The sequence below is a fragment of the Pipistrellus kuhlii genome, unplaced genomic scaffold (genome assembly GCF_014108245.1).
Source record: "Pipistrellus kuhlii isolate mPipKuh1 unplaced genomic scaffold, mPipKuh1.p scaffold_m20_p_43, whole genome shotgun sequence".
NCBI lineage: Eukaryota > Metazoa > Chordata > Mammalia > Chiroptera > Vespertilionidae > Pipistrellus > Pipistrellus kuhlii.
Window position 1 is genome coordinate 499,446 of NW_023425544.1, and position 27,303 is coordinate 526,748.

The 27,303-nt window shown below is 55.6% G+C and overlaps 1 protein-coding gene across 11 annotated transcripts in view; it reads right to left on the minus strand.

The window, feature by feature from the left end:
* RGS3 (regulator of G protein signaling 3) overlaps window positions 1–27,303 on the minus strand; it is a 113,409-nt gene that overhangs the window by 8,006 nt on the left and 78,100 nt on the right. For 4 of the 11 annotated variants that reach the window (XM_036411934.2, XM_036411935.2, XM_036411937.1 and 1 more), the window contains one exon: window positions 6,315–7,274. In XM_036411934.2, the coding sequence (XP_036267827.1) occupies window positions 6,315–7,274 (960 nt within the window). Of the gene's footprint in view, window positions 1–6,314; window positions 7,275–10,190; window positions 10,345–12,954; window positions 12,961–15,195; window positions 15,252–24,076; window positions 24,095–24,268; window positions 24,369–24,484; window positions 24,504–24,732; window positions 24,755–24,827; window positions 24,834–27,303 lie in introns of those variants that run through there. The other 7 variants (XM_036411945.1, XM_036411941.2, XM_036411940.2 and 4 more) reach the window with 7 other exon arrangements.

Here is a 27,303-nt window from a genome sequence, read left to right on the forward strand (position 1 = left end):
ATATATATATATATATATATATATATATATATATATATATTTTTTTTTTTTTTTTTACAGAGAGGAAGAGAGAGGAATAGAGAGCTAGAAACATAGATGAGAGAAAAACATCAATCAGCTGCCTGCTGCACACACACCCCCACACACACACACACACTGCCCCACTGGGGATGTGTCCGCAACCAATGTACATGCACCTGACCGGAATCAAATCTGGGACCTTTCAGTCCGCAGACCGAAGCTCTATCCACTGACCCAAACCGGTTTCAGCAAGTATAGCATCATTTATAGAGCTTGTACTATAGACCCGACCTTGGGATGAGCATTATTCAGATACTCTCTCATTCATCTTCAGAGTAAGTCCATAAAGTAAACAGAGGCTCAGAGAAGGTAAGCCACTTGGCCAAGGACACCCAGCACTTCACCGACAGCAGGACTCTAGGTCTGTCTGAACTCAAACCGTGGGTTTCTCCGCCAGAGGATGCTGCTACGCAAAGGCGAGGACAGGGCACGTTCTGAATGTTTTCAGTGAAAGACTCGGGGGAAATGCTGCCTCCTTCCTGAGAACGCTGCCCCACCAAGGCTGTAAACACGAGTGTGTACGTGCACACACAGGCACACGCCCGTCGGGGACGGGGGATTCCGGCGCTCGGTTGGCAGCCAGACGTGGCCATAGATCTTCTCCCCACTGACTTTGGAGCAGTTTCCCAGCCTCTCGGCTTCAGCTTCTTTGGTTCTAACATAAGGCACGGGGCCGACCACACGCCTCACTGCCCCGGAAGGTTCCCTAGGAAAACGTCTGGGCCCGCACGGCCCAACCTTGGCACACAGTGTGTCCTCATAACTCAGAGGACACACTGTGTGCTTGTGCTCATCGCCCTTGGGTGCTACCACTGTCACCCATTGAATATACGAGCTGTGGTCACGCCGGCCTGGCTAGGCAGTGCCTGAAGCCCCCACCCGTGGGAAAGGGCCCAGGCGCTGTGCTTCCTCCCATTCTAACCTCGGCTTCCGCACTTTATCAGCACCACACAATGGGCCTGGGGACCACTCCCACCGCCCGCCGGCCCCAGCCCCTGCGCTGCTGGGAAATGGGCTCTTCCTTCCACTGCTGGGAGGGGGGCATCTTCGGGAGAGGGGGCATCTTCGGCAGGGGCCAGCCAAGCCACCCTCCCCCCCTCTGAGAGAGGGGCCGGGCAGCTCTGGGCCTGAGAGTTGGCCCCCAAAGTTAGCCAGGAAAACCCAGGCACCAAGGGGTCGGGGACAGAAAGCAAAGAAACTAAGATGAGAAGTTAGGATTCTCGTTTGCAGCCAGAGTAGTTTCCCAAGGTTCCTCTCTCTATGGGAACGGCAGCCAGGCCTGCCCAGGGCCCAGCACAGAGGGCTTCTCCTTCCCATTGGCTCCCCACCATCTCTGAGCTACGTGACCTTCTCTGATGAATGGCTGTCGGAGGTGGGCTGAGCCCAGAACCAGCTCCCTTCACACCAGGCAGGAATCCCTGGGGCCTGCCCAGCCCCACCCGACCATCTCCTGGGACGGAGAGCTCACTGCCTCTTGGAATAATAGCCATACTTTTTATTGTAATTGGAACTATAATCATAGCAGTGAAGATGCTAAACTGCCTGAATGTGCACTCCAGCTTTGTCGTTTACCAGCTAACAGGCCTCAGACGAGGCCTTGGTTTCTTTACCTGTAAGAGGAGGAGGGCGATTAGACCCGCCTCTTGTTGAAAGGAACTATGTTAGCCCGGATGAAGTGCCAAGCACAGTGGCTATCCTGGGTGTCCTCAGTAACTGTCAGCCATTGGCGTCACTGCTGTGACTTGAGCGCTCACTACATGCTAGGCACTGAGCGACAGTGCTATTCTAATGTGAGACGCACACACTTTTGGAATGTTTTCAGTGAAAGACTCAGATGAGATGCCGCCTCCTTCCTGAGAACGCTGCCCATCAAGGTTGCAAAGACGTGTGTGTGTGTTTGTATGTGTGTGTGTGTGTGTGTGTGTGTGTGTGTGTACCTGTGCACACAGGCTGTTCCTAACTTTACCTGATGTAATCTTTGCAACAATTCTAAGAACTATTTGCTTATTGCTCCCAGTTTGCAGATGGAGAAACTGAGGGAGGCCCAGAGCAGTTCCGTTCCCTGCATGGGCTCCCAGAGCTGGTAAGTAGCAGAGAGTTTTGGGCCCAGTTCCAGAGCCCACCCGGGAATGTGGGCGCTCCTGTGAGCAGGGCCTCCCCGGGTTTCCCAGCCTGGCAGGCCCCAGGGAACTTCGTGGAAACACTGGATCTAAACTCTACACTTATCTGTTTAGACACCGGAAATCATTCCTCTTAGGCTTTTCTTAAACAGGAGCCTGGAAGGTGTTTTCACCTCTCGGAGCTGGAAGGCATCCTAGGAGCCCTCTTTTCTGACCCACAACCCAAGACTTAGTGTGGCAGGGCGAGCCCCCTCCGCTGATGGCCTCTGCACGTGCAAGTGCCCTGCAGGAGGGACAAGGAAGCATGGCCAGGGAGGGGCCCTGCCTGTCTCGCTGTCAAAGAGTGACCTGTGACTCTGGCCTAGGCCAGGCCAGACTGTGGTGCAGTTCAATGGCAGCATCCTGTGCCAGACACAGCTAGCTCGTGGCTTGCCTGGCTTCCAGGAAAAGGGCAGGCACAGGCCTGTGGCTCTGTGCAGCCTGGCCTCCAGGGAGCAGCCGGCAGAGCGAGGACTGGCAGCAGAGGGCACTGTGAGACAGCTCAGCTCAGCACAAGGAGGCGGCGCGGGCAGGACTCATGGGCTAACTGTGTGGGGTCTCCTCTCTGGACCTCAGCGGGCCCATCAATAAGGAGACCATAGCAGGCAGACCACATCCAGTCTGTCTAATTCGGACACTCGCACTCACAGTAGAAATCAGTGCACAAGGAGGCAGAATGACAGGTGGGGGAGGGTCAACGTAGGGACTGTCACTCTGCGACAGGCAACTTGGTGCTCTAGGCAGCTTCCGCTTAGCCACACATCAGCACCCTGACCAGCCTGAGGCCGAGCCGGCTCTGCCTAGTGCTCCCAGGTCACCCGTCACCCCAGGGTCAGTGCCGTGGGCACGGAGCACCTCCATACTGCAACCTTCTAGAATTCCTGGACAGGTGCAAGCAGACTCAAGTCTTCCCAGTTTATAAAAGAAGACTGAAGCTCAGAGAAAGACGTCACGTGGCCCAGGTCTCAGGACCAGGCAGGAGGAGGCAGAGCTGAGACTTGAACAGGGCCTGCTGATTCCCTAACCTGAAGGGAAGCCAGGCCTGAGCCAGGGAGATAAAGGTCCGGGGAAAAGAGCTGCCTCCCCAGCTGCCGGCCCTGCCCCTGCCCCTGCCCCTGCCCCTCCCCAGCATGAGGCGCGCAGGGTCTGGGGAAGAGCCAGAGGGGACGGGACAAGGCCGAGGCCACTGTCCAGCTGCGCTCGCTGTGTGGTCTGGGACAACACATTTCTCCCGTGGCCTCCGGCTCCCCACAGCAGGATGAGTACAGCTGGGCCCTCCTTGGGGCAGTGCTGTGAAAGCTCGGAAAGGGAGCTGGAGGCACTTGGTGCCTGTTGGGGTAACCGCTACTCCTCTTGCGGCTTGTCTTCCTCCTCCTCCTTGTCAACACGGTTTCCATTTATGGAGCACTGAGTGGCAGCCGTGCCCTTAACACTTTACCCGAGTCGGGCTATTTAATCTTCTCAGCAACCCTACCAAGGAGGTGTTATCACATACCCATTTCACTGATGAGGAAACTGAGGCTCAGAGGGACAGGGACTTGCCCAATGTGCGCTGCCAGTGAGAGATGGAGAGAGACCAGGGTGCTTGTCCAGCCTGGACCTTACTTCCCCTTGACAAGGGTAGGTTTCTTACTAAAGCCAGCTGGCTGGAAGGAATAGGATATGAATGATGATGAAGGACTCAGGGGCCGGCAAGCAGAAGCCACAAGGAAGGGTGGCCACCACGGGCTGGGGTGGCCTCTGAGGCCCTGCCAGCTCAGCCCCTCAAGCCCAAGAAAGGAAGCAGCAGGCCACGGCGGGGGAGGGGGGGGGGAGAACAGGAGGCCAGTGGGAGCCCTGGGCACCCAAAGGAGGAAGCTGAGAAGGCTGGCCCAGGCCTGCTGGACTCCCAGGTGGAAGTATCTATCCCAAAATAGGAGCTGAGGTCCGCTAATTTAGGGAACTGGGAGTTTACGCATGAATGTGTGTGAATTTATCGATATTCTGTCTATTTCCATCAGAGCAAGTGAGGAGGGAAGAGAACTTGGATGGGTCTGGAGGGGGAATCAGGATTGAGAGGCTCAAGGCAGATGGTGGACCTCGGCCGTCCTCCAGAGAAGAATGTCCAGGCCTCGCTGAGTCAGTCTGATGCCTCACCTCAGTAGGACAGAGGTCTGGACTCTCTCCTGTAGCAGCTGCATCAAGAAATGGCCTAAGACTGTGTCACTCAAACTACCAGGAACATCACAATCCCTGGGGGAGGGGAGGTTGTCTATAATGCAGGGTTGAGCACCCCCCATGGAAATTCTGATTCTAGAAGTCTGTGTTGAGGACTTAGAAACTTGTATATGCATAGCCTCCTCCTGGTGAATGGGAAGCACTTCAAAGTTTGAGAACCACACGTGTTGGCAGATGGGGAAACTGAGATCCAGTCCCAATTCCTTTGGGATTTCATTCCCATCCTGGACCCAAAGTTTAAGGTCCTGTTCTTGAGGGCCCAGCCTGCTTTGGCAGCCCGACCACCTTTCCTCCCAGGTGCCACGCACCTGCCATCCCTGCAGTTCAGGGATCCCCTGTTCTAGCCAGACTGGCTCCCGCGGCTGTTTTCGTCCAGGCCACGTCCCCTTCCACAGAACGCCTGCCTCAGCCCCTCTGCTTACTCCAGACCTGCTCAAGTCTCAAGGCTCAGCTGAGGGAAGCTGAGACGGGAGAGAGCGAGACGACTTCTGAAGCCTTCCCTGAGCTCTCCTCCCTGAACTCCCAGGCCTCTGAGGGCCAGCTGTCCTCTGCAGACACTGACCACCCCCACCCGCCTAGCCTCACAGCAGTCATCACAACACCTTGCAGTGCGCTGGTTGTTAGCAACCCAACAGCATCCGCTTGCGACTGCGCTAATGTCCTGAGGTCCCAGACGCATCCGGCTTATCCTCAACCACCCTGGGACGTGAGTGCCATTCATCTCTGCTCCTCAGAGGACACGGAGGCCCAGAGGAGCTGAGTGACTCACCCGAGGCTCCACAGTGAGAGACAGAACCCAGACTCGAGCTGGCTAATGAGCGTCAAGGACATGGCCCAGTCATTCACGGGCAGGCCGCCTTGCTGGCCCACACAGAGAGCTCACGCCTCCCAGGCTGAGGGCAGCCTCACACATTGCTGGGACCCAGCTGGGCCCAGAGAACAGAGCCCGGCACACAGCAGGAAATCAGTACACACGTATTCCTCTACTTATACGCTGAGTGGTCAGATTAGAGGCTCAGTGCATGAATTCATGCATGGGTGGGATCTGGCCAGCCTGGCCAGGGGGAGGGGACATGGGCGGTTAGCCTGCCTGCCTGCTGGTTGAACTCCTGGTCGAGGGGACAATTTGCACATTAGCCTTTTATTACATAGGATATATACTGAGTGGCCAGATTATTATGCATTCAGAGATCATAACAGTCTGGCCACTCAGTGTAAATATTTGCAGGAGGCAAAGAGCACAGTGGTGAAGAGCCCCACCCAGCCCTGGCTGCAGATGCTAACTCTGGTTCTGATATTTAAAAGCCTGATGCGAGTGAGACTACCTCAGTGCCTCAGTTTCCTCTCCTGGGGGGAACAATAATCGTATCCACTTCAGAGGGCCATTGTGGGAATTAGTGAGGTAATGTAAATTACGTAAAATATGTGCTGTCATTGTTTTCGGCGGATGGATTTCTAATCTGGCTGGGCCCGGGCTACGTCTAAACTGTAACTGTTTCTCTAGCTACTATCTTGGGTCTTCAAGATCCAAATACACAATGTCCTGGGCTAGGCTGCGTCGGCTCTACTCTCTGTGGGGGTCCCCAGTACCACCGGAGCTGTAAGAACACACTATCTGGAGTCATAAAGTCATGGGGTTAAGTCCAGGTTCTGCCTTCTGGTCTCTAGGGTCTCAGTTTTGTTCTCTGTCATGTGGGTATAAGGCTCATTGGAAGAACTCACTGGAAGACTTAGCAGGAAGGTCCTGGTGGAGGTGGGACAAAGTGACAAAGGAAAGAGCTGCTCCTTCCCTGCAGCTCTTGGACCCCAGCCCACCATCGCATGTACCCACGCCCCCGCCATCCTCGGCCTGCTTACCTTCCTGTGTCCCGGGAAAAAGAGGGAAAGGTGGTGCATGGAGCCCCCGTTGCGGCCCAGTTCCTTCTTGAGGGTGCGGGGCGAAGGAATGGCCCAGGAAGAGGTGGCGCCCTCTCCGTCGGAGCAGTTCAGGGTGGTGTCGGAGGAGAAGCAGGGCCCGCGGGGCTCCTGCAGGAGGCTGCCCTCGCTGTGCGTCCGGCGTCGCAGCGAGTTCTGCACCCGCAGCGAGAGGCCGCCCTCCGCACCCTGGCCCGTCTCTATCATGCTGCTGCGCTTGGTCTCGCTGCGCTCTCCGTAGTTGTCATCACTTGTGTCCTCCTCATCCTCATCTTCCTCCCCCTCCTCAGCCTCTTCTGCATCCTCCTCATCCCCGGAGCTGCCCCCCGCTGCCCCTGCCTTCTGGCTGTAGGCACTATCCAGCCGGACCTCGGGAATCACAAAGGCTGGCCTGGAGGCCACAGGCGGGCCCCCGGTGGCTGCTGGAGGGTCCCCAGAGCCCGTGGTCTCCGCAAGGGTCTCGGCTGGTAGCGGGGCCTGGCTGGGGGCTAGTTCTTGACATGGCGGAAGGTCCTGAGCAGGAGGGTCCTGGGTGGTCGGGAGGTCTTGGCTGAGTAGAGGGTCTTGGCTGGGAGAGGGTTCTCGCTTAGCAGGAAGGTCTTGGCAGGGAGGGAGGGCTTGGGCTGCAGGGGGTTCCGGGCATGGGGGGGAGTCCTTGGTTGGTGAGGGTTCCTGGCGTGGTGGGGGTTCCTTGCAGAAAGCTGAGTCTTTGCTCGATGGGGACTCTTGGCCAGGAGATGGTTCCTGGCCAGAAGAGGAGTCCTTATTGAGTGGAAGGTCTTGTCCCGGAAGAGGCTCCTGGCCAGGAGAGGGGTCCTTGCTGGGTGGGGGATCGTCGGCACCTGGCCCCTTCCCTTCCTCCAAGGGCATCTCCCTCTTCTCATCCACCTCCGACTCAAACATCTGGGAAACAAAGAGAAAACAACAAAGGTTCGGAAGAGGAGGTTACACAGTGCCAGGAGGTTACTACACACATAGAGACTGAAACAAAATCAGACAGTGGCCTGAACCCCGCCCCGCAGTCTGCAAGCCAAAGCACCAGATGGAAACCTAGAAGCCCCTGTTGGTCCCAGCCTTAACTCCTTGCTCAAAACTATCGCCCCATCAAAAACGTGAGGGGAAGAGAGGTAACCACAGCGATCTGGCTCCTATTGCATGCCAGGGGCTATGCCCATTTAAACCCCTTAGGCAATGGTCCTCTCAGGCCAGATCCGCGCTGGGTAAGTCACCTCTATGAGTAACGGAGAAGCCAGGCTCTCTCTGTGTTCATGGGCTAGAACCAAACCAAGCCCCAAGCCCCCCCCCCCCCCCTACGTGGGAGGATCCTGGACCCAGCCAAAGGGTACCTTTTACCTGAACCAAAGTCTTTTTTAAAAAGCCTAATGAATTGTTCAAATAAGAACTTCCCCTCAACAAAATGAAAAGGCAACCCACTGTATAGGAGAACATATTCGCTAATGAAACATCTGATAAGGGGTTAATTTCCAAGATATATAAAGAACGTATATAACTCAACACCAGGGAGACAAACAATTCAATGAAATCCTGGGCAAAGGAACCGAATAGACACTTCTTCAAAGAGGACATACAGATGGCCAATTGACATGAGAAAATGTTCGACATGGCGAATCATCAAAAAGATGCAAATTAAAACTACAAGGAGATCTCACTCACACCTGCCAGCATGGCTTCCGTCAATAAATCAATAAACAAGTGCTGGTGGGGGTGCAGCCTCTGTGGAAGACAGTATGGAGTTTCCTCGAAAAATTAAATATGGAACTCCACTTGACCCAGCGATTCCCACTTCTGGGAATATGTCCTAAGAATCCCAAAACACCAATCAGAAAGAACATATGCATCCCTATGGTCATAGCAGTGTTATCTACAATAGCTGAGATCAGGAAACAGCCCAAGTACCCATCAGTAGATGAACGGATAAAAGAGCTGTGGTACAGTTACACAATGGAATACTATATAGTGGTAAAAAAGAAGGATCTCTTACCCTTTGAGACAGCCTGGATGGACGTGGAAATTATTATGCTTGCAAAAAAAAGCCAGTCAGAGAAAGACAAATATCACAGGATATCACTTATATGTGGAATCTACTGGACAAAATAAACTGAAGAACAAAATAGGGCCAGAGATATGGATACATGGAACAGACTGACAAATCTCAGAGGGGAAGGGGTTGCGAGATTAATGAAAGAATTTATATGCATACATGCATAGGCCCTGGGCACAGACAATAATGTGGTGAAGGCCAGTGGTGGGCAGGGTCTAGGTGGAGGGGGGCCAAGGAAGGGCTGGGAGACATCTGTAACATGAATTTTTTAAAAATAAGAATTTTTTAAAAAAATAACTTACTCTCAATGTTTAAGTATCTTTTTTTAAGTAGCTATTTAATACTAAATGGAATGAAACAAGAACTTCAAAATGTTGCCCACACGTGGACTAAGCAGGTGTCACGGACACTGGGAACCCCACGGAGGGAGCATCCGGGGACTTGGAGACTATGCTTGGAGGAAGCTCAGGAGTTCCGCACAGAGAAGAGAAAGCATTTGCTGTCTTGCGCACAACGCAGAGAACCCTCTGAGTTTTGCTGGGTTTCTGCAGATTTCCTTTGCAAAGAGGCAAAGAGTGCCCTGGAGGAAGTCTGAATGCAGCTGTCCCCCATGAAGACCGGGGTGCAGAGGTGGGGAGAGTCCACGGTGCCGCAGTCACGGGGGAAGCAGGTCTCGGGCTCATCAGAGTCCAGGAGTTGGAATGCTGTTGCTAGGACTATTTAGAGCCCAGTTTTTGTCCATGAAGAGGCCAGAACCAACTAGTTCTAATGAAAAAGAATGGCAGTACCACACCTACCCAGAAACTGTACAGACACATGAGAATGTGAGCACACACACACACACACTAAGAATTTCAGGGGCACATACCCCTACTACACAGTTCAGAGCTCTTGGGACAGAGACCCTTCATGTCCATTTGCCAGATGAGAAAGCTGAGCCAAGGAGCAGAGAGTGACTTACTGCACAGCCACGCAGAGACCAAAAGGCTGCACCGGAGGCGGAGAAAACCCCTTCGCCCTCAGGAGTCTGCCTGTGAAACCCCAGCCAGTCCTGGCATCCGGGAGCCAGTGGCCAGCCGGGCGCTGCACACACGTGTCAGGGGTCACGCGTGGGTCTGGGAGCGCCAGAGGGGATGTGAAAGCACAGTGTGGGTGAGAACCACTGCCTGGGAGCCTGAAAGCGAAAGTGTCCAACCCCCACAGAGATGGTGGCTACAAAGGAGAGGGGAGGCCTCAGAGGACTGGAGGAGGATCTGGTGAGTCTGGTCCCCAGGCAAAGCCAAAGACAGGTGCCCACGCACCCCATGGACCCTTTGCTCTGGAAATCCTGCCCGAACCTGAGGGATGATACTCAGACCTCACAGCCTCAGATCCTGAAACACCAGCAACCCCAAGTCCCCGCTGCTCAGAGAGGGAAGCTGAGGCCTAGAGAGGGGCAGGGGCCAACCTAGACTCACACTTCGGGGTCAGGGAGAGTCAGTCACTAAGTCCTGGGGCTTCAAGGTCCCCACCTATTCAATGGGACATCCGACACGCCCACATAACAGCCAGGAGAACATACTACAGGAAAGTAAAGCTCTCAATGGGATTGTGGCGAGGATAGGCATGGTGATTGAAAATAGACCGAGAGGGAAATGCTGAGATCACAGACCTCAAACGGCATCATGCTTTTTCCAGGGGCCCCTGGGAGCAAACCCAGACACCCCGAATCAAAGAGGGTGGCTGGGATGCCCGGTCCCCCGCTGCAGAAATCTCACCTGGAAACTAAGGGCTGCTCCCAGGCGGACAGAGAAAGCCTCTGCTGAGCGGACAGGAAGGCTGAGCCCAGCCTGGACAGTGACCTAGGGACTTGCCCAAAGGCACCAATCAGGGCCAGGCGGGGGTTAGAGCCTCAAGCCTCTGGCTCCTTCTCCCCAAGCCTACTTCAGACTCAGTCCCCAGAGCAGCCCGGATCCCCGCCCATCGCCCCACCCACCAGGGAGCGGTCACCACAAAGAAAAACAAATGCCCAAAGCCGGCTCCCTGACTATCCGCGCTGGCTCCGCTCACCCCCACCTGGGAGGACCAATGGAAGGAAGCAGCGACCGGTGCCCTTGGGCCAGGCACCAAGTGGCCCTGAGAAAGGAGCAGCCTCATTTGCATTCCCCCTTTCCTGGAGGGTGGAGGTGGGGAGGGGTGAGGCCCCTGCCTGTCCCAGGGGTGCCCGCATCCTGCCCACCCCTCAGGAAACTGCAGCAACAGACCCAAAACCAGAAATGCAAGTCAGCCTGCCTCTGCCAATCTTCCAATCTTGCCCCACACCGAGGCCAAACCAAACAAACCGGAGGACAAGTGCCTCTGTCCCCAGGGCTGCCCTGCCCCGGGCAGCTGGGAAACCACCGAGGCCTGACGGGCTCTCAGAGTGCCCAGCATTTTGGTGCTCTGATGCCAGAGTCAGGCTTTGGTGTTGGTCCCTGTGGGGTCAATTTCCAGCTGTGCCACTCTGGCCACGCCCCCCAGCCTCCGGGAGACACAGAGCTGTGCTATCACACAGCACTCACAAGAGTGGTCCCACAGGCCTGGCCCAGCTGATGAAACGGTGGCTGCTATCAGTCTAAGGAGGGGGAACTGAGCTCAGAAAATGACCTAAGAAACCGGAGACTGATTCAGTTATGTCTCCTGGCAGAGGCTCTCTCCCTGCTTCTTTAGGACCTTATACGCAAGCTGTTGGGACCCTCAGGGGTCTCGAAGGGGGAGCAGGCTGAGCATTACCCAACTTGGGCCCATCCCCCACTTGCAAACAGGGACCAGAGCTCATTGGTTCTGTCCTGTGCTCCTGATGGGCCACCAGGCAGGTTTGGTCAGGCCAGGGTTCTCTGGAGAGCTGGGATGGGGGGTGCCTTGGGAGAAGGGGGCCTCTGGAGCAAATACAGGAAACCTCAGAAATCGGGGTGGGGGGGGGAGGGAGTGGCACATGAGAGAATTAGGAAAGGCAAGGAGAACATGTCACAGAATCCATAGATGCCAGCCATGGGACTGTCCTGTGAGCAAAGGAATGACACGTGCAAGGCGTCCTACATGAAAACTGCTCTGGGCAGGATGACAACGCCCATGCATTCATTCATTCTCCAGGCACAGAGTGAGGCCCCGGGGCACAGCAGAGGACAAGTGGGACACAATCCCTGCCTCAGTTACCCGAGCAGAAAAAAGCAAAAGGTTGGACAATCGGTCATGTCCATCGTTGTGAGTGCTCTGATGGAGGAAGTGCAGGCAGCGGGGACACCCAGCTAGGCAGCTGTTGCACCTGATTGGGGTGACAACAATCCGGCAGAGAGACCAGTCTGCTGGCCCGTGGCCTTGAGTCCCTAGTCCTCCGTGCAGCTGCCCCTCTCCTGCGGGCAGTCTCTCGCCCCCACCCATCACTTCCTTGGCTTGGCTGGACCAGGCCTAATTCCGTCCATGTCTCGCCTGCTAGCAGCACACAGGAAATGAACCAGGCCCTCTAAGTGGAGCTGCTGTTGAGGATCTAATCAAATCCTCTCCCCAATCCAATCCAGGGCTCAGACCGGGCTGAGGAAGGCTGGCAGGAGTGACACCAGAGCTCTTGCTCACACCAGCTCTGGCTTCTAGCCCCCGGTCCCCACCAGCTAAGGCAGCTGGGGATGGCCGTGAGGGGCTGGGACCGACTTGCTCGATGTCACACAGCTACGAAACGTGGAGCCAGGTCTGCTGACCTCAGAGTCAACCTGCAGCTCTCACTGAGATGACTCATCACATCCACTACGCATTCCAGCTCCACGTGTGCCCTCAAAAGCCACTTCCTGAATGAGGTGGGGGAGGGGAGGGCACGGGGAGGTGTGAGCTGGGGTTTGCCTCCGTCTCGGGGTGGCCCGTACACAGCTAGGATTTTACAGAAAGAGCACTGGACATAAAGCCAGGAGGCCTGGGCTGGAGCCTCACTCTGTTATTTGCTAGCTGGGTGGACCCAGGCTATCACTTCTGGGGTTTTTCTACCATAAAATGGGGCGGGACGTCTCTTGCCCCCTGTCCCAGAGAGCTAAGCGGATCAAGCCTGAGAGAAGACAGGAAAGTGCTCTGTGAACTCGAAAGGCCTCGGAGAAAGGGAGCAGCTATTAGAATTCTGGCCCAGCGTGTGACCTCCAGGTTGACTTGGGATGGGTTACTCCTCCGAGTTTGGCACGCTCTGGGCCTGGCTCCTGGGTTCCTGGCTCCACGCTGGCTTCCAGGAACCTCAGTTGCTCGGCTGACCCTGAGCTCCCCAGCCCAGCCTCAGTCCGGCTCCTCTGGCTTCTTGACACCTAAAGGTGGGGGCCAGCTCCCTCTGGATGCTGATCCCGACTTCACTCTGGCTGGGTAACCTCTCTGACTCTTAGTTTCCTTTGCCATCACCGGGGCCTGCTGCTCTCTCAGGCACCCACCCACTCCTCAGGCTGTAATCACCATCTGGCCACTGACAATGCCCAGTCCACTGGCCCAGCCCTGACCTGCCTCCTAAGCTCAGTCCCATCATTAAGCGTCCACCAAGCACTTGTGGGACAGCGCTGCTCCCAAACACTGCTCTAGGCTCCGTGGGCACAAAAGACACGGCCTCTCCTGGTGGAGCTCAGAGGCTAGAGAGGAGGGACTGACATTAACTAAGTTATCACCTATGGCAGTGTTTGCAAACTTTTGACTTGTGTACCCCTTCTATAATTTTCGTAACGCTGAGTACCCCTCGTACTCATGAGAATGTAGAATTAGGCGCAACTAGGCATGGTGCAGTGCATATCCCCACCAAACTCCGGTGCAACGCGTACCCCCACCAAACTCTTCCCGTACCCCTGGGGGTATGCGTACCACACTTTGGGAAACACTGACCTACAGAAACAGTGAATTAAAACTGTGACCCATTGCGCAAAGGAGAACTATAAGGTGCTGTAAGAGAAGAAAGGGGCTGTGGGGAAGGCCACCCCATGGGCCTACACTGAGCCTGAAATCTGCTCATTGGGCAGGGAGGGCCTCCCTCGGGGGAAGGAAACAGCAGATGCAAAGACCCTGAGCTTGGGGTCCAGGCACAGAGATGGAAACTTCCGGTGGATAGCCCATCAGTGCCCCCAATTCAACGTGTCCCACCCTGAATGTATGGTCTTCCTCAGTCCATTCCCCCTCTTGGCCTCTGTGTCAATGACGCCAGCACCCGTTGCCCAAACCAGGCACCTGGGTATCATTCTCCCTCCCTTTCCCTTCACTACTGCCCCTTTGGCCAATCACCAAATCCTCCCTGATTGTCCCTCATAAAATCTTAACAATCATTCCCCTGGGGGATGTTATGCATGTGTAGGAACATCCTGTACTTTCCTCTCAAGTCCTAAAGCTTCTCTAAAAAATATAGATTATTAATTTTTTTAAAAAAAAGAGTAATCAAGCCACTCTCTCCATCTCCACTGCCACCACCGCCCTCCAGACCACTGTGTTCTTCCATCGGGATTGATGCCAACCTCCCAGCAGCAGTCCAGACCCCGCTGGTCATTCTCTGAGTCATGCCCGGGAGGCAGCTAAGTGCAAGTCTGACCCTATCACTCCTCTGCTTGACACCCCATGTGGCTCACCAACGACCTCCAGATAAAGTCCAGATTCTGTAGCCCTGGGAGACTGTTCTCCCTCTACCCTCACTACTCCAGTCTTAAGTGTCTGATGAATGAATGAATGAATGAATGAATGAGAAACCCAATGAACTTCATGGGTCCATCTTGACTCTTCCTGCTCAGAATGTGGCCAAGAACCAGCAATAGCAGCACCAGGAGCTCATGTGAAACAGAATCTTGGGCCTCAGTCCACATCTCCTGGAATTTTACTGAGATCCCGGCTGATTAATTTGCATATTGAAATTTGGAAAGCACTGATCCAGACTATTGGTTCTTAACAGAGGAACACTGTAGAATCACCTGTGGCACATTTAAAAATATCTTTGTCTGGGCCCACTTCCAGGCCTACAGAATTCTCTACAAGTAGGGCCTGGGTACCTCCCCTTTTTTCTGACTCCCCGGGCAATTCCGGGGAAACAGCCTTAGCTAACAGATGAGGTGGGTAGGGCCCAGAGAAGAGCGGTGACATGCCCAAGGAATCAGGACAGAGTCCAGACCAGAATCTAGCTTGGGACCGGTTCCAACACATACCGCTCCCTCAGTGACGGGAAGCAGGGGAAAGAGGCATGACCTCAGAGCACCTGTGCCAGGATGGGGAGCTGGCAAGCCGGCTGGAGTCAGCTACCCATACACGTTCCCTAGAAACAGAGGCCCAACTGCAGGAGGAGCGAGGAGAAGGAGGAATTGAATTGCGGATGGAAAATTCTCTGTTCCTAAAGGATCCCACAGGAACGTACAGGTCTCTCAGGGGTTCCGGGGGGCAGTGAGCATGCCCATTCTCTGGAAAGCAATACTGAGGCTAAGAGGAGAAGTAGCTCATTCAGTTCAGAAACTCTCAAGACAAAGCCATCCTGAGGCATAAGAGAGGGGCCTCCTCCATGAAACCTTCCCTACTCTTAGCACCGCCACCAGGCTAAGCAGAAGGACATCCCCCCAGGCCTGGCCTTGGGAGCCTGCTGGGATGCCTCCCCTCCCTCCTGGGTGCCAGCCTCTCACTGGGCAGGAGAAGGCATTCCCAAGGTCTGAGTTCCCAGCCACCTTGTACGGGGACTCAGTACCACTGTTCCCGTTGCATGGGGGAAGAGGCACTCCCAGTCTGCCGCTCCTCCTCCCCTCGCCCCAGAGACCCCTGCCATGCCTGTAGCTCTCTTCTCACCTGACAGGCATGGCGTTGAGAGCGGGCATTTCCCAGCCTCTTCCTCTCCCTGTGGAGACTGATGCCTCCCTCTGCCAGAAGGAGCGAGCTAGGGCCTTTGGGTCTCTCCTGCCCCACCCACCCTGGGCCTGCTGCTCAGGACCCAGGTTACCCGTGGGCTCTACCACCACTCCCCTTCCCACCTGGCACCCTCTTTCTCTGCCTGACAGACATTTTCCCAAATATCTCTGCTTCGTCAAGCCCATTTCCTGCCCATCCCTTGGAGCCCAGCTAAATGCTGCCCTAGGATGGCCTGGCTAGAGGGCTCCCTCCTCTCCTACTAATGCCTGGCCTGCCCTCCTCTCTTACTAATGCCTGGCCTGCCCTCCTCTCTTACTAATGCCTGGCCTGCCCTCCTCTCTTACTAATGCCTGGCCTGCCCTCCTCTTGTGGCCTGAGGAGGCCCTGCTTTGGCTCATCAGGACTAGCATCTGGCTTACTCACCCTCACCTCCACCCCCATTGCCAGTTACTCAGCAAATACCTCTGGAGCCCCAGCCATGAGCAAGGGCCTGTGCGGGACAAGGAGCCAACGAGTAGCGAGACCCATTCTCTCTCCTGAAGGCATTAGTCCTCAGAGGGAGAGAACTAGGTGAGGGGCCAAGGCAATGTCCCACCCACCCACTACCACCCCCGGGGAGTAGGAAAGCAGAAAGGGCTGGAAAAGGAGACGGCATTTGAGGAAGTGCAGGTGGGTCCCTGGAGCAGAAAAGCATGGATATGTTAAGGGATTTGGGCTTTACCCTGAAAGCAGTGCACACTTGGTGCTGTGAAGGTAGGGGAGGTGGAGCTAGAGATGGTGGAAACAGAAAACGGTGAAAAAGATAGGGGAAGAGTGAGAGACCACTAATTGAGCATCTGCTAGACACCAGGCGCTGTGACACTTGCTTTACATACACTCTCACTTCCAGCAAGCTTATGAGGTCATCACTGGCCCCGTTTTGCAAATAAGGAAACGGTGACTCAGAGGTTAAGTAACTTGAGCAATTTCAAAAAGCAAGGAGAGGCATCCGTACTGAAACCATGGTCTGCCTGCCTCCCAAGGCCCACGCCTTCTACCAGCCCAGGATCCCTCTCCCGCTCCCTTCACTGCCCGTCCTCCCTCCCTCCCTTCCTTCAAAACACGTTACCAGGCCCCCGCCTGGGCCAGGCCCTGTGTGAGGCATGGTGAGCAATCCCAGATACAGGGCCCCTGCTCTTAGCCCAAAGAGGTGGACACCGAAAGGCAGATGCCCAGCTCACCCGGTGTGGGGAGGGGTGGTACAGAACTGCAAACACCTGGCAACCCTCCCAAACTCCCTCCCTCCCAGGACCTCTTCCCAGGAGAGCCAGCGGCATGCGGCTCCTCAGTGATGACCACACGAAGTGTCAAACAAAAAAGCTCTGCCAAGCGAGGAGGACCCCGGGGGAGGGCACAAATAGCCCCGTGGCCATGAGACCAGGATTTGGACTCAGGCAGGCCTGGGAGTGAGTCCTGCTTCCTAACTGTGTGGCTGAGTCATGTGCCGCCTCCCCCACAGGGCTGCCAGGGCAATGGGAGGCAGGGCCTGGCCCACGGCGTGCCCGGCCCATGATGCCCTTCCTCTCCTCTGCCCGACTCTCCCTCACGGCCAGCACCAGGGAGCAACCCGAAATCTACGGCTTAACTCCAAGCAACGGCTCAGAGGACAGGGAGCGCTTTCAGAGCCGGGGTGGCGGAGAGAAGCCTATTGCCAGGGAAGCAGTGGGGTCTGGAGACAGATAAAATCCAGATTCAAATCCGGCCTCTGCCACCTCCCAGCTCAGTGGCCTTGGCCAGGCTGCTTAAACTCTTCAAGGCTCCATTTCCTTACCTGTAAGACGGTGACACAAGGAGTGAGTACTTACGGCACAGCATTTTTGGGAGACCATCCCCCAAAGGAGCCTGCACATAGTAGGTGCTCAATAAACACTCACAGTTTCTACGATCACAATGATTACTCTCAGCAGCAGCTGCCCCTTCCTGCCTCCCTCCTCGTCCCCCTGCATGCCACTCCAGGAGAAAGGTGCTGAACACATTCTGACCCTTGTGACAGCCCAAGGATGGGGGTACTATTATCTGTACATTTCGGGAGAGGAAACTGAGGCCCCATACCAAAGGCCCTGGAGGGACTCAGCTTCCCCTGGGCTGGGTCAGTCTGGCTCACCATGTGGCCTAGGCCAAGTGACTCCCCTATCTGGGCTGCACTCTCCAGGAGGGAGTCTGTCCAGTTCTGAATCTCAGGCAGCCTGGAGGGGTCAGGTCCCAGGACCCAAGGTGTGGCCAGGTCTCCCGGCAGGGGCAGGGGAAGCAGAAAGCAACCTGTGTCCAGAGATTCCCCACGTCTTGTCCGGCTGCCCCAGTTCCTAAAACATCTGCTTCAGGGCGTGGCGTGCTGGGGCCCTGGAGTGGGGAGGGGAAGAGGCTCCTCCTCTTGACAACACGGGGTGGACATCTGGACATCAGCTGCAACCCTGTGGCCAAAGGTCACCCTCCAAGGCCCCAGGCAGGCTGCAGCCGCCACCACTGCCCCCTGTAGCAGACACCATCTGTCTCTGCTGAGGGGCGATGGGGAGGCTGGATTTGCCTGGATTTACAGTCTGCTCCTAACTCATTCTCCTCCATCCTACTGTCATGGGACTTTCTCCTGTGCCCCTTACATGAACTGACTCTACTCTTCTGCTTAAAACCCCTCCATCACTCTGGGATACGATAGTCCTAGCTCCTTACCAACGGACCCCTCTACCACATGTACCATTCTCCTCTCTTCCCTCCAGCCAGCCTGAACTACAGGTGCCCTTAAACAACACAGTTTTGAACTGTGCAGGCCCACTTATATGTGATTTCCTCCCCCCACAACAAAATACTATACATGTATTTTCTCTTCCTTATGATTTTCTTAATGTTTTCTTTTCTCTTGCTTTACAGTAAGAATACATATGTAATATATTTAAATAGAAAATATATATTACTAATTGTTTATGTTATCAGTAAGGTTTGTGGTCAACAGGAAGCTATTGGTAGTTAAGTTTAGGGGGAGTCAAAAGTGATACATGGATTGTCGACTGTGCAGAGGGTTGGTGCCTCCAAACTCCCATGTTGGTCAGGGCTCAACTACATCTGTGTTTCCCCAAACACACTCTACCCTCAGGCACTCCTATACCTGAGCTCACTGTACTTCCTGCCTGGAACACCCCGACTTCCCTTATCCACCTGGCAAACGCCTAGTCTACCTGTAAAACTCAGCTCACCCACACGTGGATTGCCCGTTGATTTCTAGCAAAGATGACATGCCCTGTCGGGAGAAAAGATGGTCTTCTAAATAAATTGGATAGCCACTCAGAGAAAAGGAGTCTCGCCCTCTACGCCCACGTCGTGCCGAAGAATCTATTTCAACTGGGTTTTAGGTCTAAATATAAAACCACAAGGCAATCAAGCTTCTACAAGATAAAATAAGAGACTATAGCCATAACCTCGTAATGGGCCAAGAGACACGATGATACAAAAAAACGCCCTTCGTAAAAGAGAAAGGTTGACAGGTCAGACAGCATTAAAAGGGTGAGAATACAAGCCACAGAGTGGGAGGGGATATTTGCCATGTGCATATCTGACAGTACACACGATCCAGAGTATTTTTAAGCTCCCGCAAATCCATCAGAATAAAGGCAGGTAATTCAATAGAAAACGGGGGGAAAGACTTGAACAGACACTTCACGAAGAGTTTGTCCAAACGGCCCGTCCACCTATGAGAAGGTGCTGGACCTCATTAGTCATCGAGGAAAGGCAAACAAAGCCCACGGTGAGATATCAGCACCCCCAACACCAACAACGTTGGTGCGGTACTCATATGCTGCTCCAGGAGGGTGTGGTGGTGTCACCCTTTGGAAAATTACATGATCGTAGCTACTAAGGCTAATTATACACCATTTTATGACTCACTGTCGCAAACCATAAGTACTTCCCCAGCAGAGAAGTATTCATAGTGCATCGATAGGCATGTGCAAGGGTATTCACAGCGGCACTATTCATTCTGACCCCCAACTGGCAGCAGCCCGAATATCCATCAACAGGAGAATGGGTAAGTTGTGCTATGTCCATACAATAAAACACCACATAGTAATGAGAACGAATAAAATCAAACTTCATGTAATATCATGGACAGATCTCACCATCAAAATGATGATTGAAAGAAGTCAGTATAAGAGAATACATTCTCAATGATTCCACGTGCACAAAGTTCAAAGTCAGGCATCACTAATCAATGAGGGGAGTCGGAAAAAGGGTTACCTTTGAGGGGGCAGTGACTGAAATGGGGAAAAGGGGGATCTCAGGGAACTAGAATTTCTATTTCGTGACCTGGAGGGTGTGTTTACTTCGTGAAAATTCATTGGCTCTATCATTTTAATCTTTCTGCAAATTACACTTCCATTTAGAAGTTTACTTTTAAAAACATACAAACAAAAGCCTTTATCCCAGTGTCTCCCCTGCCCCCAGGGCTGGGCTCCCCCTTTGCTTTGTACCCATCTCTGATAGCACATTCCAACGAGCTGCCGTGCCACCTCCCGTGCACTGAATGCCCACTCTGGGCCAGACCCAGGAGCCTCGCTTCACCCATGTGGTCTCATTCAGAAACAGCCACTGTGAGAGAAGATGCTAGCAAAGCATTCTGGTACCCGCAGCATCTCATTTAACCAGATGAGGTTGGGCCACAGCCTGAGGAAAGGGAGGCATGGAGAGGACCTGGGTCTCGCCCAAGGACACACAACAGTAAAGTGGAAGGGCATGCCCTCAAGTCCAGAGCCCATGCACCCACACACACATATCCTTCGGCCTCCCGTGGGACAGGAAGGGACAGGTGGGCAGGAATCACCTCTACACCTCAGAGGGGCGGACAGACCAGGATGGAGACCTGCTCCTTTGATGGACAAGCGTCTCTGACCAGATTCAGCCTCACCTCCTGCAGAAAGCTTCATGGAGGCTCTCAGGCTGGGTTAAAAGCTTGCCCAGGACTCCCACAGCCCCCTCCCCAAGCCTCCCCATCCCATGTTGTTACCACCCATCACATGCTTATCCTGGCACTACATTAAAGATTAGGCCTTGCTTGGCCAGTGTTGCCCAGGAGGTCACAGTTTGATCCTGGTCAGGGCATATCCTGGGTTTCAGGCTTGATGCTCAGTGGGGGTGGAAAGACATGCAGGAGGCAGCCAATCAATGATTCTCATCATTGATGTTTCTCTCTCTCTCTCTCTCTCTCTCTCTCTCTCTCTCTCTCTCTCTCTCTCTCTCTCTCCCTCCCTTTCTCTCTGAAATCAATAAAAACATGTCTTTAAAAAATGGGCCTTTATGTCTATACCTCCAGTAGCTGGCAATGCATGCTACACGGTAGACATTAATACATGTGCAAGGAAGAAGGAGAGGGAAGAAGGAAAGAAGGGAAGAAAGCAGAGAGGACAAGTACAGAGCAGGGGGTCAGAATGAATAGTGGATCAGCGGTCACCAACCTTTCGGACCTCACAGACCACCAGTTGTCCACAGATCACCAGTTGGCGACTGCTGATTTGGATCAACAGGGCACGTCACTAATGGAGGCCAGAGCAGTGAAGGTCTCCACGTCCTGATGGACATCAGTTCCAACCCTTGACTTGAGGCACGACCATGCCTCCTATCAACCTGGTCCTTCCCCAGGCTGCCTCCGGCCTTGGCTCAAGATTTCAGCCAACCGTTTGGCTCCCCGAGGCTCTGCCCAGCTCTTCTCTGCCTCTCCCAGGTCCCCCACACTCGGCCACCCTGTCCCAAGGGTCTGCGTTCTGCCCTTAGCCCCAGGCTAACCCACCAAAAGGTGAGAAGGACACCACAGAGGGTCTTGGCTACATGAGGGAAAGTGCGCTCTGTTCCAAATTACGTATTGTGTCCCCTGCCTTTCTAAGTTGGGGGAGTTGCTGACAGTTCTCTGGCAGCAGCCTGAGCCACAGTGCCAGGTGCAAGCAGCAGGGAGAGGGGGAAAAGCCACGGGCCACCTGGAGTGAGAACCTAGGCCCATGGCCAGAGGAAGAAGGTATCCTGGGACCCCTTCCCCTCTCTTCTGTGCCTGGACGCTTTGATCTCACAAGTGGCTTATGGCCCTAGCACCCCTCTCCCCAGTTCTGCCTCACCCTCACCCCTGGGTGCAGCGGGCCGTGCAGGGGAAGGTGGCGGCTCCCCGGGGCTGAGCTGGTTGGCCTGTGGTGAGTGGCTCCAGCCTCTGCGGGCTGACAGGGCTGAGCCATAAGCAGCCTTGTTTATCCCTGGGAGGAATGATGGCTTTCCCTGAGCAATGACATCTTGGAAACGGCCTGGCTCCACAAACAACAACAAACCTCCAGGCCTCAGCCCGGGCTCCAGCTTGCAGGAGACGGCTTCCGAACAGGAGAGCACCTGACAGCAGGCTGGGGGCTGCTGCCTTGCTGAGCCAGACCCTGGCCTGGACCAAGGATTCTGGAAACCTGGGAAGAGGAGAGGGTCTGCAGAGAATCCACCAATCAGAGGGCTGGAAGGAGCCTGGCAATACCTGGTCCAGTCCCTGGTTGAGCCAGAGGGGGAAGTACATATTTGCCTGAGATCCTCCAGCAAGCAGGGACTAGAATGTGCCTTAGCCTCCAGCCCTGGCCACCCAGGGGAGAGCCAGGCCCCAGCCAGCAAGCCCAGAGGTCCTGGGGGAAAGAGTGTCGATGCGGAGTCCAGAGAAAAGGAGCGCCAAGACGAAAGCCAGGTACTCAGAGCGATGCAGTTGGTGTGACAGAGAGAGACCCCTGGGTCTTGTCCCAACTGTGCTGCTGAGTCTCATAGAACCCCAGGCAAGTCCTTCCTCTCCTGCCTCATTCCCCTGCATGTCCAGAAGGCAAATGGGCTCCGCCATCGCTAGAGCCTTGGAGACCAAATGGGGGGAAAGCTCTCCGGTGCCCCAGGAACCCAGCTTGGGATGAGCACCCCTTCCACACCTGTGCTTCTTCTCAGGGAACCAGGCGGACGCCTGGTGGAAGAGCTGCCCAAATTGACACCCTCTCCCCCTAGGTTGGCACCATCTGAAGGGGCCCCAAGCTGAGCCCCAAGCCACTCAAGTCTGTACAAAGGACCATAAGCACTGCATTCAAACAAGCCAGGGCTGCCCCTTCTGCCCACATGCCCGGTATGACTTCTGAGGGGGCACTCCCTGCGGCCTCAGCCAGGCTGACGCCAAGATTCTCCCTGCCTCGCCTCCTGTCAAATCCCGCCTCAACCCCTTGACCCTATAGAATCAGCCCTGACATGCAGAAACTAGGGCCCCTCCAGAGGGACTCCTGGCCACCAATGGACAGCCCGATCCCAAGTGGAACATCTGCTCGCATGGCGGAAGTGTGGGTGGGGTGAGGGCCTGGAGAGAAAAGAAGACACCGGCTCTCCAGGCAGCAGGAGCAGCATGGGCAAAGGTGAGGAAGCCGGGAGTGGGGTGACTTCACTGATACCAAGTACTTAGAGTCAGAAGCCTCAGCAAAGATGCCTGGTCCCAGGCCCTGGAGACATCATCCCACCAGGGGGTCACTTGCCTCAGCTGCCTCGATCTTCTCCAGCGCCCTGCTGCCTCGGATGTCTGGTTGGGCCTGGCATAAGCCCTGCTGTGGAACTTGGCTCCCTGAAGAGCCCGCCCTGGGCTAAGCCAGGCCACGTGCTGGAGCTGGGGAAGCGGGCAGGTGCCCCGGGGCCGGGCCAGGAGGACCCCAGGGGTTCTGGTGGAAACTTTGACTGTGGTCGCGGGGCCCTGGCTGGGATCCCGCGGGCATTGGGAGGGCAGGCACTGCAGCTCCTTCCTCCTAAGAGGTCTATCCGCTCCAGCCAGCTCCGGAGGAGAACAGCCCCCAGGCACAGGCCTTTAGGCGGCAGAATGTGGAAAGTTTCTGGTGAGCGGCCCCGTGGCCCTGCCCTGAGAGTGCCATACCCACAGCTGAAGTTCACAGCCACACATCCTGTCCTTGCTGTTCCAGGCGCAGCAGTCCTCCATCTTGGCCCCGGCCATGAACCACTGTGTGAACTTGGATGTGGCCCTTATCCCCTCTGGACCCAGGCTCTTCTTCAGCCCTGAGGTCCCACGGCACAAGGGCTCTTCCTGAAAACCTCAGGACAAGCGTAGAGGTGGGGGGCCTCCACGCTGAGAAAAGGACTGGCCACTGCCCACTGCCCACTGCCAGCGGCTAGCTCTGTGGGGTGAGCGGGTCCCTCACCGTTAGCCCCTTCCTTACAGGCCTCAGCAGGAGCAGAGGGAGCAGGTGCGGGACCTTCCCCAGGGGCTCAGGACTCTGAGCGTCCCTGCTGTGTCCCAGTGCCACCGCAGCAGAAGTCTCTGGGGTCACAGGCAACCCTGGGGGCCCGCCCCCGAGACCACCTCCCTCCCTGACACAGACCTAGGCAAGAGCAGCCTTCCTGGGGGCCTGGCGTGCGGTCAGCATCCCTGACACACCACCCACACCGCTGGCTGAGCACGCCCTCCCCAGGCAGTGTCCCGACTTCTGGTCACCAAACATTCCTTTCTCCCGGAAAGAAAAGCCGACAGCCCAGCCCAGAAGTGGAGAGCAGCACACGGCGGAAGCATGTCCCTACCCTGCAGGGTCCCCACCCCTGAAACACACACACACACACACACACACACACACACACACACCCTCCGATCAGGACACACACGGTTTGGTTGCAACATGCCCATCAATGGCTGCCCTGGGGAAGAAACAATAGGAACAGGGGCACAGGGTGGCTTGGACAAGACACCCCCCCCCCCCCCCACACACACACACACACACCCTATCCCCGAGGCACCTACCCAGCAGGGACCGGGCGATCGGGGCTGCTGCCGCTGCTGCCAGCCCGCCCGCCCGCCCAGGTCTCTGCCCGGTGTCCGCCCGGCTCCTCCCGCAGGCGGGCGGGCAGCCGTGTCAGTGGCAGCTCCTGGCGGCCAGCAGCTGCCTTCCCAGACAGAGCTTCTTTGTGTCAGCAGAGCTATTTATGGACTTACCCAAGTTCCCCAGGGGAGCGATACCTGCTGGGAAAAGCAGAACCGAATGACCAGGTTCCACCTCCCACATCTAGGTAGCCTTTTCAAAACCCTTGCATCACTCTGCCCTCCCCCTCCTCCTCCTCTTCCTCCTCCCCCTGGTCCTCCTCCTCCTCCTCCTCCTCCTCCTCCCCTCCTCTTCCTCCTCCTCCTCCTGAGCTCTTCTTAAACACACACCCTGTCTAGCCAGCAGCCACTACTCTGCAGAGCACCTAGATTTCTTCCTTCCATCAAACAGAAAACTCTGTGATTTCCCAAGCCACTTCCATCCGAGGAATCCGGGATGTCTCAGAGAAGAGTCCTCTGCCAGCTAGCTTCAGCTAGCTCCTGGGCTACCCGCTCATATTTGCTATCTACCCTCGCTCCCCTGCTATCTGTCCCCCCGCCCAGGCTGACCCCAGAAGGGAGAGGCATCCATCCCTTACCGTGGCACCCACTGGCACTAGGATCCCGAACTGGCGGCACCCCACACACATCCTGAGGGCTCCCCCTGCGGGGGCAGTGCGGAGCCACCAGCCACCACTCCGGCAGGAGGGAGCCAATCACCGAGGCTTCCCTGTCACGCCCCCACCCCCATGCTGCTCTCATCCCAGTGGGTGGCTGCAATTCAACCCGGGGTCCTGCAGCCAACACAGGCTGACTGTGCGGATGCCAAGCCCGCCCCCGCCCCCGGAGTGGGAAAGCCGCTGCGGCCTCAGGCCCCTCCTCCCAGCAGTCGCACCATCCAGGGCAGCGGGACACATGTTTTTATTTAGCATGTTCGTGTACCAAACTCGGGGGCATCAGAGATGGACGGGGGGTTGGGGCTTCCTCCCCTCATTCTGATGCTACCACAGCTCAGGAGTGAGGGCCACATGTGAAGGGGACCTCCTTAACAGAGAGACCAGGGGGGGTGGGCAGAGGAGAGAACATAGGACTGGGAAGCAAGGGTCCCCAGTTCTAGCTCCAGCTGCAGCACTGGTTGGCTGGGCGTCACTGAGCAAGTCCCAGCCTCCCTGCCCCTGAATTTCCGCTTCAGTCAATCAGGGCTGACCACACTTGACCCGCCCACCGAGGGGATTAATAGAGGGCTCAGCGATCCCGTGCCAGGCACTATTCTGACAGCTCGGCCTTCATTAAATTATCCAATTAATCCCACCAGCGCCTTGTCAGGCAGGGTCTATTATTACCCCAGGAAGAACCTAAGGAAGCAACTGGCAGAGGAAGTTGCCCACGATCACACCTCTAGTTGGGTGTGGAGCCAGGATTGAACACGGCAGGTCCGACTCCAGGGTGCCCCCTCCCAGCCACAGGGCAGCCCCGTCAACTCCAGGCAGTGGCCTTGCCGGCACAGAGCCATTCGGCACTGCCGCTACGGTTGCTGCAATTGGTTGTCTGGTGTGCCTGAGGCCCAAGTTGGCGGTGCCCATCCCATAGCCAGCTCCAACCATGAGCATGCGTACTGCCAGAGTGGCAGGCGCCCTAGGATGTCGGCATGGAAACAATGGAACAGGAGGAGTCCCGTCCTCCTTTCCTGCCTCACCCCACCTCGGCCACTCTGGACTGAAGTGCTGTCCCTTTGCCCCTTACTCTCCTTAGATTAGTCCCAATGCCTCTGAGTGCTTATCTCTGTCTGTCCCTCTATTCCTGTCTCTCTCACACATACAAGTATAAGAAAATGTCCTTTCTTAGCGGAGACCTGGAACAGCCCTCATCCAAACTACAAACTCCAGTCCATGCTGTGTCTTGTCCCTGGGGGCAGAGCCAAGGCAGTCCTCACAGGAAGCTTCCAGATCGGAAGGCTGTCATCCTGCAGGCTCCGGGGAAGCGGAGCCCACCTTGGTCCTGGGAAACTGGGAAGTGAGTCTCAGGAGACGCCAATTCCAATAGGGCTGACTGGTTCCCAGGATGAAATCTATGGTGGTTGGGATAAGATTTCTTAGGGTGCAGATCCTGATTTCTTAGGGTTCATTTATATGAGGAGCCCTTGAGCCTCAGCTCAGTCTTCACCTACTTTTAATTAACAAATAGTTCCAGAGCACCTACCATGTGCCAGGCTCGGTGCCAGGCCCTGGGGACTGGGTCCTGCACTCACAGAGCTGACAGTCAGTGAGGGAGGCAGCCATCAGCCACACAGTCAGGCTAATGAGTCCATAAATAAACATTTTGCCACAGCGGGCAGAGCAGCTCTGCCAACCCCGGGCACTGCGGCCAGAGCGGATCCCGAATGCATCCATCAATGCCCTGTACCACAGGGATAATCAGGACAGGGCATAACAGTCAGTGCCTTGAGGCCCAGGCATCTGCCAGGCCAGGCTAGGAGAGCATCTAGTCTCTGGAAAAGCTTAGGCAGCCGCTGCCCTTTGCTTTCTCATGGTTCCCAAACACACATCAGAGGGATCTGTGGGCCCTCCCAGTGCACCCAAATTCTCCATTTTCAGCCAGTGAAGCTGAGGCCCAGAGAGGGAAAGAGACTTTAGCAAGGAAGCAAAGCAACTCAGCAGCAGGGCTGGGGCCGAGGGCTGTGAACTCCCAGTCCAGTGCTCCTTCCATGGTATCCCAATGCTTCTCAGACCTGCTTAAGTGACAGTGCTGCTCGGTATAGGAGGGATTGGGGTCTAGGGAGCAGCAAGAGCCAGGTGGCTCATTGGCCACAGCATTGGCGCCTGGGCACTCAGGCCTGGGCCAATGCAAAGAGCAGAGTTAAAAGTGCTGTCTATGGGAGGTCTAAGAGATAAGGAACTGCATGTGCCTGGCATCTACTAATAGCTGATAAGCATGAACCGTTACTGAGCAACAGGCTACTCTCTTCATCATCGTCTTACAGATGGGGAAACTGAGGTTCAGAAAGGTCACTAGTATATGGCAAAAGGAATGGCAAACAGGCAGTACAGCTCCAACACCTATGCTCTTAACCTACGTATTCTGTCCCTGATTCATGTCCCCAAAATGTCTCTCCCCTTGCCATCTGCCTCTTCCTCGCAACTACAGGCAGTAAGGACAATCCCAGCCTGCTC